The sequence below is a fragment of the Chenopodium album genome, chromosome 15 (genome assembly GCF_948465745.1).
Source record: "Chenopodium album chromosome 15, dcCheAlbu1.1, whole genome shotgun sequence".
Taxonomy (NCBI): Eukaryota; Viridiplantae; Streptophyta; class Magnoliopsida; order Caryophyllales; family Amaranthaceae; genus Chenopodium; species Chenopodium album.
This window is the reverse complement of record NC_137848.1, coordinates 19,657,211-19,673,352: the sequence shown is the minus strand read 5'-3', so window position 1 is coordinate 19,673,352 and position 16,142 is coordinate 19,657,211. Positions and strand designations below refer to the sequence as shown.

General features: G+C 39.1%; 1 protein-coding gene across 1 annotated transcript; it reads left to right on the top strand.

The window, feature by feature from the left end:
* The first annotated feature begins 14,814 nt into the window (after nucleotides 1-14,814).
* LOC145580947 (uncharacterized) lies at nucleotides 14,815-15,879 on the top strand. The gene is made up of 2 exons (XM_081638027.1): nucleotides 14,815-15,087; nucleotides 15,454-15,879. The coding sequence occupies exons 1-2, from the start codon at nucleotides 14,815-14,817 to the stop codon at nucleotides 15,877-15,879; spliced, it is 699 nt and encodes a 232-aa protein (XP_081494153.1).
* The last annotated feature ends 263 nt before the right edge of the window (nucleotides 15,880-16,142 follow it).

Genomic DNA, 16,142 nt, shown 5'->3' with positions numbered 1-16,142 from the left:
GAGTTTGGAGAAACGCAAGTTTCGAAAACAAAAGTCAAAGTAGCGATAGGGACGGAGAATGATTCAGAACGTTCTGCGATCCTAAATCATTCTTGTAACACCGATACCTGCAAACTAGCGTTACTTAAAACAGATAAAAGAGTTAAGAAACGTGTATCTTGCACCGTCGAGCACACGTCTCTGAAGGTAACAGATTTGTTGCATTTTGTTGAAGACCGCTCTGCTTGTAGCTGCCTCCTATTTCATCGAAGACGACTCTGCTTGTAGTCATTCTCCGCCGCTTGTAACCATCTTCCACATCCTAGGGAACACGATCGAAGACAACTCTGCTTGTAGCCATCTTCAGTTTTTTGTGACCATCTTCCACATCCTAGGGAACACGATCGAAGATAACTCTGCTTGTAGCCATCTTCAGTTTTTTGTGACCATCTTCCACATCATAGGGAACACGATCGAAGATAACTCTGCTTGTAGCCATTTTCAGTTTTTTTGTGACCATCTTCCACATCCTAGGGAACACGATCGAAGACAACTCTGCTTGTAGCCATCTTTAGTTTTTTGTGACCATCTTCCACATCCTAGGGAACACGATCGAAGACAACTCTGCTTGTAGCCATCTTCATTTGTTTGTGACAACTCTCCATAAGCTAGGGAACGTTGTTGAAGATAACTCTTCTTGTAGTCATCCTCATTTGTTGCGACAATATTCCGAAGAATATCACCGAAGACCAATGCCTGTTAATCCTTTAAAGTTCGCTTGAACTTTGCTTCCACTATGCCAGTACGTCGGCGCTTCTGCTGCTTGTGAACCATTATGTCGGCGCCTTTACTATTTATGAACCATTATGTCGGTGCCTTTGAGCCGATGTTTAGGCGCTTTAAGCTAAGTGAGACGATCTTTTCATCAGGTCGATCACTTGATTTAATCGTGATCGAGCCGATCATTGAATCATGTCAAGTTGCTTAGAGGGGCTAACTAGCGTACCAAGGAACCCGAAATTGTTTCTCGAGGTTCACATAACCATTTTATGGAGCCCTGTACTCTGGCGCCGCTCCAGCGCTAGCCGGAACTGCTTGTCGCCACTATTTCCGCTTGTCGCCAAGCGACAGGCTTTGTCGCCGCTATTTCTGCTTGTCGCCAGGCGACAGGTTTTGTCCCCGTTGATGTTCACTCGTTTTTGAACAAAAGAACTTCTTTTTGAGGAATGTTCACTCGTCCCTGAGTAAAAGATCTTGAAAAGAAATGTCCACGCGTCTCTGAACAAAGAGCTTTAATAGGATGCCCATGCATCTCTGAGCAAAAGAGCTTGAAAAGAAATGTCCACGGGTCTCTGAACAAAGAGCTTTAATAGGATGCCCACGCGTCTTTGAATGATATGCCCACGCGTCTTTGAATGATATGCCTACGCATCTCTGAGCAAAAGAGCTTTTTATGTCCACGCGTCTCTAAACAAATAGCTTTAATACTTGAATGTTTGTTGAGATTGTTCGGTTGGCTGTGAACAGGAGCTTTGCTGAATGGTTGTATCCTGTAAAAATCAAAAGATTTCTAAAAGACTTTGCTGGTGTTTTTCTTAGGGTTGACCTAAGGTGATTGACTGACTTGAGGTTGACTCAATGTGTTTTGACGCGTGTGTGACTCTTATGTGACTTAATGTGTTTTGACACATGTGTTAGACTCAATTCGAGGTGACATGACTCAACATACATGACTCGTGTGTGCATTATAATGTGATTGTGCGACTCGAAAATGCAAAAAAAGCAAAAATTTCCGTCATTTTTGTGGAGGGTACCGACTTTCTCCCGAAAAAGAAAGACGCGAAAAAAGAAAGAAGCGAAGTTTTTGATGGTGCATGTTGAAAGAGCTTATTCTGTTAACGTTGTCCCTCACAGTACAAGGATTGTAACATCTTAGACTATCCTAGTTGACTTAAAGATGAAAGTATTTAGGTAGCTTAGGCGCGGAGGCTAAGTACTTCATACTTTGTGATGCAATGATGATTGATTTTGATTTTGACATGACAAGGCATGCTCCAACGTTGTGTTAAGATTTCATGACAAAGGGTTCCTAAGGGAAGTATATTTGGTCATGTATCTGTGTAGTGTGTGAAAGTGACACTAAAGTTAGGCCGCAAGGGCTAAGTGCGTGGAAAAATATTGAAAATAGTCCAATGGTGGTGACTCTTAGGTTAGGTAGGCTAATAATGTAAGGATCAAGCCCCCAAGTCTAGCTCTAAATGGAAAAGGATGAGCATTGGAAATTCCTTGATATGATCACAGCGTGAGTGTGTGAATGTGAATATGAATGCATGTTTATTACGGCCGCACCCCAATGTGAGGTTGCCTATGTATCCGTTAGGAATCATGCCGAACGTAGATCTAGCCGAACCTCACACAAGTGTGTATACCTCAAAAAGGTCTTTTGAGGGTTATAACGTGGTTAGGCTAAAGGTTTGAAGAAGAAAGGGATAAAGGCTCAAGACCCTAGATAAGCCCCCAAGGTGTGCACCCTTGCTTTTGAATCTTTATATTTTTATGCTTGAGTGTTTTAACTCTTTTTCTTTTTTTTGATTTTGCATTTTTTATTTTGAACCTTTTTGACAAATGTGGGAAATCCCGATCATGCGGTCTATCACTCACTTGACATTCATGTTTCTCAGGCACGGTACCGAGCACTCGATAAGAGACGCAATCTGAGACGTGTTCATATCAAAGACATGTTCATGTCAAAGACATTGGAACACTTGCCCTTTTGTACACTTTTATTGTTTCTATTTTGCTATTTTAATCTTTTGAAGTCACTCAAGCTTTTTATGAAATTGAAAATTGCATAAGTTGCACACCATCCCATCCCAAGGTTAGGTAGATATGGGTTGAAAAATGAAAGGTCTATCGTTAGACGAGGCTCAAAGTGGCTTGTCAAGAAAGGATTATATATTTGAAGGGTGAAAGGTGATATGATGTGGCTACAAGGGGTGCCTCAAATCATTGGTATACCTTATGCTTAGTTCGACGTTTTTTTTTTGATGCAATGCAATGATCATATGCAAGAAAATAAATGCTCATTTTATTAAAAGGGGAAGAAATAATGATCCTAAAAAATAAATCTAAGGAGAATAAAACGGTGCCTATGCTAGACTTATTGGGGAAAGGAATAAAAAAAAATAGAAAAAGAGGTCACGAAATCTTGTCGTTGAAGCTCGTCTCTTGTCTTGTGCCTTATCATCACTCGGTCTTCTTACCGACTGGAGGTATAGAAAGCTTGTTATTGTCGATCAAATATTGGATTGCTTCCTTTAGCTTCCAACAGCTCTCGGTAGTATGACCCCTACCTTGGTGGTACTTGCAGCGTACATTTGGGTTCCAACTAGGCAATCTCTTCTCAAGTGGGGGATCTTGAATGGGTCCAATAGGAGTAATGAGTTTCTTTGCATGGAGTCGATCGAAAGCATCATCGTAGCTAATTCCAATAGGGGTGAAATCCTTTCCTAGTCGTTTTCTAAACCCTCGATTATCCATGGCCAAGATTTCATTAAGGTCGAAAGTACCAACACTGTTGCTAGAGTAGGTGTTTTCGGAAGAAGAAGGATAATCGTTCTTCTTTCCTTTACAACCACTGTTGTTATTGTTACTAATCCGCGCCTTCTTGTCGCACGGAGGAACATGAAGGAGACTTGAATCAATGAGGTCTTGGATGCGATCTTTGAGGATGAAGCGTCCTTCGGTAGTGTGATCATGGCCTCTATGGTGTTGATAATGAGAACGCTGTTCGATAACCATTATCCAATCTCTTAGTCTTTCTATTGCACCCATAAGTGTGACAACGGTATTTCGTAATTCCTGAACATCCTCTTCCAGGCTTGACGAGCTTAAGAAAATTTCCTTTTCACCGGCCATTACTACAACCCTTTTGTTTTATAAAAAAGTGATGCTTTATCAAAAGTGTTGTCTTGGTTAAGTGCTCTTCTCTCTTTGACCAAGTACTGTGGAAAGGGAAATTAAGGGATATTCATTGTTAATTATTTGACTCAACTCTATTTAACATGCAATGGATGGAAGAAAGTAGGAAGAATGAATATTGTGATATGGGGAAAGCATGTAGAGAATGGAAAGATGATGTAGATGGAGAGATATGAAAAAATTGGGAATATAATGTACCCCCAACTCAAATGACGGAAAAAACCGACTCATGCATGAACCTAAGACATGGTCATGGTGACTATATAAAGTGTGTGCTAACGCTAGTGAGTGTATGTGACATGTTAAGGCTCTTGTGTAGGACCATGCGGCTAGACTATGTGACTAGACTCAATTAAGGACTTAACAAAGGTACTGTTTATTAATAAAATAATCGAACTGATTAGAAACTGTTTAATTAGACTCATCGTGATGACTCGAGTAAGAATCTGGACTGTCGCCGGAACAACAGAACTGTCGCCACAGTTTAAAGCTTGTCGCCAGGCGACAGGTAGTAAACTGTGGCGCCACAGCCCAAACTCCTGCGCCATTGCTGGAACATTAATATGGGACTGTTTCCAGTAAGCTTACTTTAAGGGGACATGCCTAAAGTCGTACTAAGTCAGATTAATTACTTTATTAGTCTTTAATTAGTCAAATTAATTAATTAATTCATTAATTAGACAAAGTCCTTTTTAGTCATTAATTGGTTTATTTAGACTTAAACACAAGTCAAACAAACGATTAGCACATATAAGGTATGCACAAGCAAAGAATGGACAAGTAGTTCAAATAGTCACGATACGATACAATGAGTTTGCAACCTAACCATGGCTCTAGTTCTCTAAAGTTCAGGATATGGGTTAGTCAAAGAGGGTCCATGGTTATGAGTCCGGATGCATCGCGTGGAAGCCTTACCTTTGGAAGGGTTGGCGCGAGTGGATGGGACCCCGCAAGTTAAAATCTTGCTTCCACGGTTTGGTGGATTCACAAACTCGGATGTACCCGTCGTTGCCAGGAGCGTTTGATTGGGTAGATGGAGCGTGAACCCCCAAACGGTTATGTCCATATGTAGAACACATATGGGTCTCAGAAAAGTGAGAAAAACTCAATCAAGAAGTAGAATCGAGCCAACAGTGCTAGAAATGGTCAAAACAAGAAGGCAGAGTTCTGGCTCGGTATTGGAAGAACTTGGCGCCAGACTACAGGGACTGTCGCCGCAAAAGTACCCCTGTCGCCAAGTGACAGAACTGTCGCCAGGCGACAGAAGCACTTTACAGGTGACAATCCTGTTTTCTAGATGCTAGTTCCTACATGCCTTAGCAGGTATCTACGTTCTTAGAATTTTCCAGATTTCGCAGTATTATTTCAATTCTAGTTGTGAAAGATATTTCTCAAATTTCCTACGTGTAAAAATCCTATGTTTTTGACTCATTTCGGATGGTCTATCCAATAAGGACCTTTTTTATGCATATGACAATAATGCTAATCAAAATTACGCACATGAAATACTTAGAACTTTTCGAGTCTCATCCACTCATTCTAAATCACTGCCGAAATAAATTTCAGGAATTAAAATAGAAATCCTCCCCAGCGGAGTCGCCAAAGACTATAGGGAATATTTCAAGCCATTAACCCCAAACTTGAACCCCACTTTGATCATACACTTAAGCATGGTGGCATCCAAAGGGAAGGAAGCTAGAGCAAAAGAGTCGCCAACAAGTTTTTAGGAACTTGTAAACCGTTCACAAGGTGAAGGTTACACCCCTTAACGATCCAGGAGATCATCAACTCCAAAAGGTCTTGAACCAAATAGGGTTCGGGGATGAAGGTACAAATCCAACCTAAAAGAGATTGAACATGCCCTAAATAGGCCTTTACTTTATTCTTCTCGTATTCATGTGCGCTTTCTGACTAACATGCAAACAACAGATTAACCCTAAACCTGTTTATCTATGTTGGTTGAATTTAATGCACAAATAAACTATTATTGGCGATCACTTGAATTATAATCAAATTAATCGTAAACAAGATTATTAATTATCTTATTAAGCGTGATTACAAGTACAAATTCCCTTTAAACATGCATAAAAGGCGTGATCAAGCAATAACAATAAATAATCATCAAGCAACATAATAACCACGATAATCATAACAATTATAATCATGTTAATAATAAAGCTTAAATATAATAGCAAGATCCTAGGCATGATACTAACAAGATTAATAACAAATCCTAGCATGTCACTAAGCAATAAAAATCAAATCTTTAGCCCTAACATGATACTAACATGATATTGATATGATATTAGAAAAGAGGAAACACCCTAAACATGATACTAGAAAGCAATAAAGACATCCTAACATGATATTAGGAATTAAACAAATTTAAACATGCTTTCTACAAGAATAGAGCAATAAGATTACATACTTTGATGCCTCGTTCCTCTTTCTAATAACAAAATACACGCGTTAGTAACTTCAAGGAAAATATAAATCAAAGAATTAAATTAAATAATTGAAATAGAGATTAGGGACCAAACCCTCAGAAATTATAACCTTTCACGTCTAGGGCGAAGGCAATTTCGAACTTGGCTAGGTGTGTCTAGATCTCGTGAATGCGGAATTTTGTTTGTAAAAAGCTAGAGAGATGAGAGCATAGAAGAGATGATTGAAGATGATTTTGAATTGTTGATGATTGAAAACGGAGTTTTAGGACCCTATTTATAATGAAAACAGTCCGGAAAAAGGTAGAATTTGATAAGGAATAAAACTCCACTCTGTCGCTGCAAAACCGACCTTGTCGCTTGGAGACAAGGTCTGTCACGTGGCGACAATCCTATCGCGTGGCGACAGGCCTGTCGTTTGGCGACAACCTGGATTTCTACGCGCTTTCAAACATGGAGTCCACTTATCAATCAAAATCAATTTGTAAAGTCCGTATGAAAACTGAAATCGTATTTTTCATAAAATAATATTTTATTCCAAATAAAACTTATCAAAATCTAATTATTAATTCTAATTCTATTAGGATTAAAGAGGACCCTTTAGTGAATTCTAGAAGACTATAATCAATTCTAATAACTTTAGGAATAAAAAGTAACATCGGGCCCTCCCCTAGATCATTGGGCTGCATGTAAAGATCAAACCGGGCCAAGTTTAGTATTTTGGCTATAACTTCCTCATTATTCATCGGAATTGGGCCTATAATATATCGTTGGAAATCTCTTTGCAAGCCCCATCCAACTACACTATTATTGGACCCTTTTCGTGGACCAAACTAAATTGGATTGGCTGTTTTCATAAAATAGAGTTGTTTTTCGAAAACAGAAAGAAAGAATTTTAATAAAAACCAACCGCAACACTTGACCCTTTCACACTTTCATCTCATTCGATAATCATTCGACGCAAAAGGTATTCATCACTGGGTTTGGTTTTGGGGAGACACATTTGGGTGTATACAATGATGAATTTGTATAATTTGGTTGATTCCTTGATTCACCATTGTTGGTCATTTTCTCTCTCATGGGTATTCTTTATAATGGTTTTATTGCTTTGATAATTCAATGTTTGAGGTTATTTTGCTCAATTTAATTCATGATTTGGTCTCTTATGTTCATTTTTGCCTTTAATCCATGCTTACTTGCTTCAAATTTATGATTCTATATTAATGGCATTTTGTTCATATGTAGACATCTCATGATTTGGTCTCTTACTTGTTTCTATTTTGAGATAATTGCTTTTGTGCTGATTCTTGAGCAATTACTTATGCTTATTATTGAAATATGACAAATGTAAGATTTGCTCATAAGTTGTTTTTCTTCTTGTAGATGGCTCCAATCCGTCACAAGAAGCGGGCAATATCAAGTTCAAGCAAACCAAGGCATGTAGTTCCACCTCCACCCGAGGTAGAAGAGACATACGACATTGAATTTTCTAAAGAATCACATTGGGATCGTTTCAAGCGTCTATCCAAGAGAAAGCTAAGACTAACAAGATTTTACGATCAAGCAACAACCAAGTTTCTTGGCATAGATGAGGACATTCGGCTTCTTGCAAAGGGCCTTGATCTTTTAGAGTTCTTGGATTTGAGCGCCCCTACTTATGCTAGGGTGACCTATGAATTTCTTTCTTCTCTTGAAGTAGTCCGAGAATCGAGTGACGGTTCCTCAAGGATTTTGACTTTCCAACTTTTCAATCATGATCACTCATTGACGAATTCTCAACTATGTTCTTACTTCAAGTTTCCATGGGCTGCGGACGCAGAACAATGTATCTACTCGGCACATGGTAGAATGGCAGAGGATCACGGATATAATGAGCAACGTTGGTGGAGAAGTATCTCGGAGGAAGGGAAGTATGAGCCTCAAAATTCTAAGACCGCCTCCATGATTCATCCGGCTATGCGGTATTTCAACCGTCTCCTCACTTACGCTCTTTGCTCCAAGGACTCTTTGGGAGCTATCTCTCGAGAGGAGCTTTGTTGGTTATGGATAGCCGACCAAAATGACTTTGAGATTGAGTTAGTGGATTTCACAGAGCACTTCATCAATCGACTCTTGGATATTCGTGATGGAGTTATCCTATCGGGTAGCATCCAATTGGGAGGGATCATTTCTATCCTAGCTATTTGCATCAATGACGACTATAAGACTTTGTTAAATGAGCTTCCCCCAATTATTGATCCTCGAGAAAAATCTTCTTCTCATTTCCTCAACATCTCCGTCCTTGTGAATCAAAAGTTCCTCGATCGTACTAGAAAGGATGATGTCTTCATTTGGAAAGTTTATCGGGTTAAAGAATGGTTCTTAACCCCACGCAAAGAGGCAACTACCCGACCAAGAGAGAAAGACTCCTTATCTTGGAGGCCTCCGATGCGAGATATTGACCCTTCTATTCAACGTAGGACTAATCATACAAGAAGCCGCTCGACCAATGCTCTCTCATCGAATGTTCAAACTATTCCCACAGTTGAACCGGAAGGTACACCTATTCTTTCCCCCTCTCCTACTCCTTCTACTTTTGATTTGTCAACCATTCATGTTAGGCTTGATTCTATTGCTAATGTGTTATATTCTATGCCTTCTATGCAAACCTCTAATCTTGGTTATGACTATCATACAAATCAATTGTAGGATTTGCATGTTCAGAGGGGGGAAATCGAGCCCTATGTGAATTACCCGTATCTCCCGGTCCAACAAGGACCTATTCCACAGTGGGAACCTTTTGATCCTACCATTGGTCCTCGGCCTTGCTACCCTTACTGGAAGGGCCCTCATGTTCACCCTAATTCTATCATAGGCACCACCCCGGCTACTTACGACTATCGGCGGCCCGGTGGTTGTGATTATGCATATGATCCGGCTAATCCTTCGCCCTTTCCGGACCCTGAGACTTTTGGGCGGTGAGGTAGGTCGGGTGAGCCAGTCTTAGATGATTGGTCTCATTATTTTGAGTATGATAGAGCTAGAAGGGATGGTAGGTTAAGGGGTAAGGCTCCCATGGACGTGAGCAAAATGGCTAGCTCTAGTCATGTGATGGAGACCGGTGATGGGAGTTCTCATTCTACCCCTTACCATAGTGCGGAGTGATACTACCATGGCTACCCCCCCTTCTTATGTGCTTTATATGATGTTTCTCGATTGCCTATATGTCTTTAGGTTTAGAGTTAGGGGGGTAGTCCAGTCTAAGCTTGGGGGTGCTTTCTGCATTTATTTATGTGATTCACCATATTCCCCCCTACTTTTGTAGTTCATTCCTGGTCTCCTATGCTTCTGATATTGATCTCTGTGTTGTTCGGTTTTATGATGATGTTGCTGTATTTCTGCTGATTTCTCTGCCCGGTTTTTGGTTTGTTGCTTGTTTCGCTGATCGCTGTCCGCTTAGTTTCTCTGTGTCTTTATTATGATGATTCCTGATGATGACTGTCTGATTTCTTCTCTCCTGATACTATTTTAGTCTGATGATTCTGACCCTTGTTGCTAATATTACTTACTTTTTCTTTATTTTCCTACATTTAGTTTTCTATTTTCTTCTTTTCTTTTGTATTGAAGTTACTAAAAATTTTCTTTGTATATAGTTTTTTTTTTATTTCTCACCTTGCTCTATTGTTTATGCTTTGGATTTCGACGATTCATAAAGGTGCTCTTTCGCCTTGTTTAATGTGCAATAGCTTTGGCGCCCGGTGAGATCTTTCAATTTCTTTTCTTTTTCTTTTCTTGGTTGCTTAGTCTAGGATTAGTTATAGGAGAAGTTGAATGGTTCGAGGTTGTTTTCTTTTTAACACCCTAGTGTGTTTGGGAACATTGGCGTTGTGGCCGAATGTTCACTTGTTTGTTGATTGGGATTTATGTGTTTTAGCATTACTTCCTTATTGCTTTCTACTTCTCCTATACTTTTCTATTTTTCATTTCATTTTCCTTTTCTTCTTTTTCTTTTTCTTTTGTTTTCATCTTCCTTCATGTTCTCCTTTTCTCTTTTTCTTATTCTTTTCTTTTCTTTTTACCCCTGTAAAAAAACATAAAATAAAAAAAATAATAAATAAAAAAACCCATCACTTGTTTTTGTGAATATGAATAAAATGTTTTTGAGGCATTGCTTTTCTTTCTTCATCTTTTTGCTTTTACTTTGGACTTAATACCACTTGAACTTGCACATTGGCTATTTTTCTTCCTAAATACAATGGTCTGCACGGTTTGAGAGTATCTTTGGTTGATTCTAGGATAGGGTATGCTAAGGTAGCGGTTTAGACCTTTTGGGGCCTTGAAGCCGGATTCTTTTGGTTTGTGGTAAGACGGAGTTGCTTCCTTTGGTGGATTTGACACCTTTAGTAAGTTTTTGCTACAACCGTGTGAGGATTTCTCTTTTTCAAGCCATCATAACTTTTGATTGTGCGGCGTGAATCCTCCACCTTTGCATCCCTAATCTTGAATCTTGATTCATAATTCTCAAACACGAGACCGAACCAACTAGGAAGGACAAAGGCCATTTTTTGGGGTGGTAATTTTTCATTTCTAGGATTTTCTTCTTTCTTTTTAGTTCATTGGGTTTACATTTGCCATCTTGCTAACCATTTGAGCCATTCCCCTTCTTTTCAAGCCATATCTTTAAAACTTTGAACCTTTTGTTTCTTTTTGTTCCATTATTGGTTTTTGTGAAGCAAATGGTCATGCTTTTTGAGTTTGGGATCTATAAAGTTGGAAATTGGTTTTATTTGTAAGAAAACTCGTCTTTTGTATATATTGTGAATAATGATAAATGAATATAATCGAAAAAGCCGTCCAAAGTTAAAAGAGGCGAGGACAATTGCTTTGATATAATGAAAATTACATAAAAAAAAGAGAAAATGTAAAATTCAAAAAATAGTTTGATGTGATTCTTTTCCCTTTTCTCGCATTGAGGACAATGCTTCCTTTTAGCTTGGGGGAGAAGCGTTTACGCTTTTTGTGTATATGCTTGTGGATATAGCTTTGAATAAGCTTGGGGGTATTAGTTTGTTTTTGTTTGGTGACTTCTTGGTTTTGGTGTTGAGGTGTGGCCAACCTTTGCTTCATAATCTAGGTGTACCACCAAATTCTAAATTTTAAGCCAACCCCTAACCTTTTGCCCCTACGTTACAACCTTTGGGAAAGTCCTTTCAACCTAGTGGTTGAGTCATACACCGAGGGAGGGCATTATGAGTTAAAGCCTAAAGAAAAAGGATGCAAGGTCGAGATGTTGAGAACCCTCAAATTCTATTCTTTTCCGGTTCCTTCGTGGAACCATAGAGACGCTTACTAAGGAAAGATTTGAAGCCATTAGGGAGAACGCGGTTAGATTGGTTTGGATGAAAGTGGATTGCGCCTCATTAGTTCTCTACGCTTAGCATACCCTATGTTTCAATCAACCCTCGATATCTTAGAACGTGCTTACCATTGTTGTTTTAGAAAGCTTGATATCCTTTGTGCCTTGATCATGTGCAAAAGGCCTTTGTATAAGCATTTCTTTTCTTTTTAAGGTTTTAAACTTTTTCTTTTCTTTTCTTTTCTTTTTACTTTGCCTCCTTTTTAATAAAAAGAGTTATAGGTTAACCTCTTTGGAAACCTTTACGAGAGCATCACTCGTCCTCTAGAGCAATCTAGGGGTTTAAATGGCTTGTCTTTAGTTGCTAAAATTGACCGTGATTCCTACGAAAGTGAGTTAGTGTATATTCTCATCTTCTCTAATTTTCTTGTTTCTTTCTTTGCTTGAGTAGTGTCATCATTTTCCCTTGGGTTTGATTTTGTTTTGCTCGAGGACGAGCAAAAGTTTAGCTTGGGGGAATTTGATGAGCGTCGTTTATGGCGCTCAAAAGAATAAGATTTAGGTTCATTTTCTTTATTTTCTTTCATCATTTTCATATAATTCTTTTAGTTTTATTTGATTTTCCATTTTTATAATTCACTTTAGTTCTCGATTGGTTTTTACGAGTCTTTCATATTTTTAGTTGATAATTCATAATTTTAGTTTTAGTTTTACCTTGCTACACTTCCTCTCTTTGATTTATTTGTGTTTTGTAGGTGAATGATCAAGTCAATTTGCTCATCTTGGAACTGCCATGTTCGCGGGCATCATCTCGAGTGCACTGATGATGGGGATGCTCGGGAGCGCGGAGTTTGATCAAGCAACAAAGGAGCCAAAGCCTAGTGCATCGCACAGGGGTGCGCGCGCGCGACACAGTGGTGCGTGCGCGCAGACCCAGCAATGCGCGCGCGCGGCTGGGCTGTGCGTGCACACGGCCTGTGCGGCCCTTTTCGCTCGATTTTTCTTATTTATAGCTTTTGACTTTCTTTTTAGAGGATGACTTAACTTTGTACTAGAGAGAGAATTTTTCCAGAAATAGAAGAGAGAGAAAGTAGAGAGAGAAGCTTAAGATTTACTTGTTTGTACTTGAATTTGATCTTAGATTTCAATTTGATCTTGAAATTCCTTCTTCAATTCAATGAATGTTTGTAAGATTTCTTTACCTTGATTTACTTTTAATGCAATTCCTTCTAGTTTCTTGGATTTTGATTGAGATTACATTCCTTGCTTTAGAATTTGTTGATTGATTGATTTTCTTTTGATTAAGCTTTAAATGAATATGAATTTGATTGAATTTGTTTTGTTTCTTAATTTCACCATGTTTAGTGAGTAGATTAGTTCCTAGGGAGAAGGGGAAGCATGCTTGATTGATGATTTTTGCTAGTTGATGATGCTAAATTGATTTGAATGGTGCAATTAAATTGGTTGACATAGTTGTGCATGTGATTAATTAGACTAGGAGTGATCAACCTATAAGATTAATCTAGATTGCATTGCAAATTTCAATGACATGAACCCTTGATTTGAGAATTGCTTTAATTAATTGAATTTGATTATGATTTCCCTATTTAGCCATTCATAGTGAACCCTAGCTTGGCTTATAGGAGATAGCCCTTGAATTCCTTTGATTGCAATTATTGTTTGTCCTTTGCAATGTTTGAATTATTTGAGTGATCCTTCAATTAGCATAATCATTGAGCTTGTATGTGGAACCTATATCCCTAGTGTTTAGTATATTGAATTTCTCAATTTATCTAGTTTTCTCGACACCTTAGTTACTAACCGCATCTTCCCATAAATTTCAAAGTAGCTTGACCTAGGCTATAGCTTACACCTACTCATTCCCTTGGGTTTGACCCTTGACTTACCATATACTCGTATTAGGTTGGTCGAGTGTTTATAAATTTTTTTTGGCTCTAGGAAAGGGTAGAGAACGACCTACATTTTCCTTGTGTCAGTGGTCGTGTTCATTGATGACATATTGATGTATTCGAGGAATGAGGAAGAACATGCTCAGCATTTGAGGACTATTCTGGAAACTCTTAGGAATAACAAGTTGTATGCCAAGTTTTCCAAGTGTGAATTCTGGTTGGAGAAGGTTGCATTTTTAGGGTATTACATTTCGAAGGAGGGTGTATCCGTGGATCCTTCAAAGATCAAGGCGGTTAATGAGTGGCCTACTCCTAAGAATGTGAAGATATTCGTCGTTGGGATTAGCTGGATATTATAGAAGGTTTGTTAAAGACTTTTCGAAGATAGCCAGACCCATGACTACCCTCATGAAGAAGCAGGCTAAATTTGAGTGGAATGAGAACTGTAAATTAGCTTTTCAGACCCTCAAAGAGAGATTGACCACCGCACCAGTGTTAGTGTTACCAATTGGGAGAGATGCATTCGAGGTGTACAGTGATGCCTCGAAGCATGGTTTGGGATGTGTTCTGCAACAGAATGGAAGGGTGATCGTGTATGCATCGAGACAACTGAAGCCACATGAGGTCAATTACCCTACACATGACTTGGAGCTTGCAGTTGTTGTGTTCTCTTTGAAGATTTGGAGACACTACCTCTACGGTGTCACTTGTAAGATCTTCACGGACCATAAGAGTTTACATCTTCACCCAAGATCACTTGAATATGCGGCAACGTAGATGGCTAGAGTTCCTCACAGACTACCATGTCCACATCCAGTATCACGAGGGAACGGCGAATGTTGTTGCAGATGCCCTTAGTAGAAAGTCGAGTCATAATGTCAATGCTTTGATTGTGGCCGATGAATTGTGTGAAGATATGAGGAGATTGAACCTTGAAGTTATTAATCAAGGAGAGTTAGATGGATTACTGAGTGCCTTGACTATTCAACCATCCATATTTGAGGAGATTAAAGAAAAACAATTGGAGGATGAGTCGTTTTAGAAGATTAGGGAGCGAGTGACTAGTGGTATGGAGATTGAATTCAAGATTTATGAAGATGGGAGTCTGAGATACATTGAGAGATGGTGCATACCGTAGAAGTGTTAGGATATAAATAGAAGAATCATGGAGGAGTGCCATAACACACCATATTCAGTTCACCTTGGGGGAGATACGTTGTATAAGGACTTGAAGGAGTTGTATTGGTGGCCGAATATGAAGAGGGAAGTTGCTGAGTTTGTGTCCAAGTGCTTGTCACGCCAGAAGGTGAAGATAGACCACAAGAGACCCATGGGAAAGGTGCAACCATTAGAAATACCAGGATGGAAATGGGATTCTATATCCATGGACTTTGTGACAGGCTTACCAAAGACTCGCAGTGGGAATGACACGATTTGGGTGATTTTGGACAGACTTACTAAGTCAGCGATGTTCATTCCTATCAAAGTGACCTGAAAGAAGAAGCAATTGTCAAGTACTTATGTGAAGAATGTAGTTCGTTTGCATAGAGTCCCCAAGGACATAGTGTCGGATAGAGATTCGAGGTTTCTATCAAAGTTTTGGCAAAAAGTGTAAGAAAACCTTAGAACAGCCTTGAAGATAAGCACTGCCTTTCATCCTGCAACAGATGGCCAAACTAAGAGAACAAACCAAACCATAGAGGATATGCTGCGAGCTTGTTCCTTGGATTTCCAAGGGAATTGGGAGGATCACCTACCTTTTATTGAATTCTCCTACAATAACAGTTACCATACAAGTATCAAGATGGCATCTTTTGAAGCATTGTATGGAAGAAAGTGCAGAAGCCCAGTGTGTTGGAATTATTACAATGAACGTGTTACTTTGGGGACAGAATTTATTGAGGATATGGAGAGCAAGGTGAGATTGATTCAGTCACGAATTAAGGCAGTGCAAGATAGACAAAAGAGCTATGCCGACTTAAAGATAAGAGACGATAAATTTAGTGTTAGAGACAAGGTTTTTCTAAAGGTTTCTCCAACAAAGGGCGTGATGCGATTTGGCAAGAAAAGGAAGCTTAGTGATAAGTATGTGGGGCCATATGAGAGTCTCCAACGTGTGGGAAAAGTGGCTTATAAGTTGGCTTTGGCAATGGAGTTCGAGAAAATGCATGATGTGTTCCACATTTCCCAACTAAAGAAGTATGTGCCTAGCAAAACTCATGTGTTGTAACCAGAGACGATTCAGCTAGATGAGTCTCTAACTTAAGAAGAAAGAATAGTCAAAATCCTAGATCACAAGGTACGAAGTACTAGGAACAAAGATGTGAAGATAGTGAAGGTCCTTTGGTCTAACCAAGAGTATGAAGAGGCTACTTGGGAGGCCGATGAAGAGATGAGAAACAAGTATCTCGAATTATTTGATGAGGTGAGTTACGAGCGCGTAACTCTTTTCTTTTAAGGGGGGTAGAATGCGATGTAATTTTGCGCTTTTTA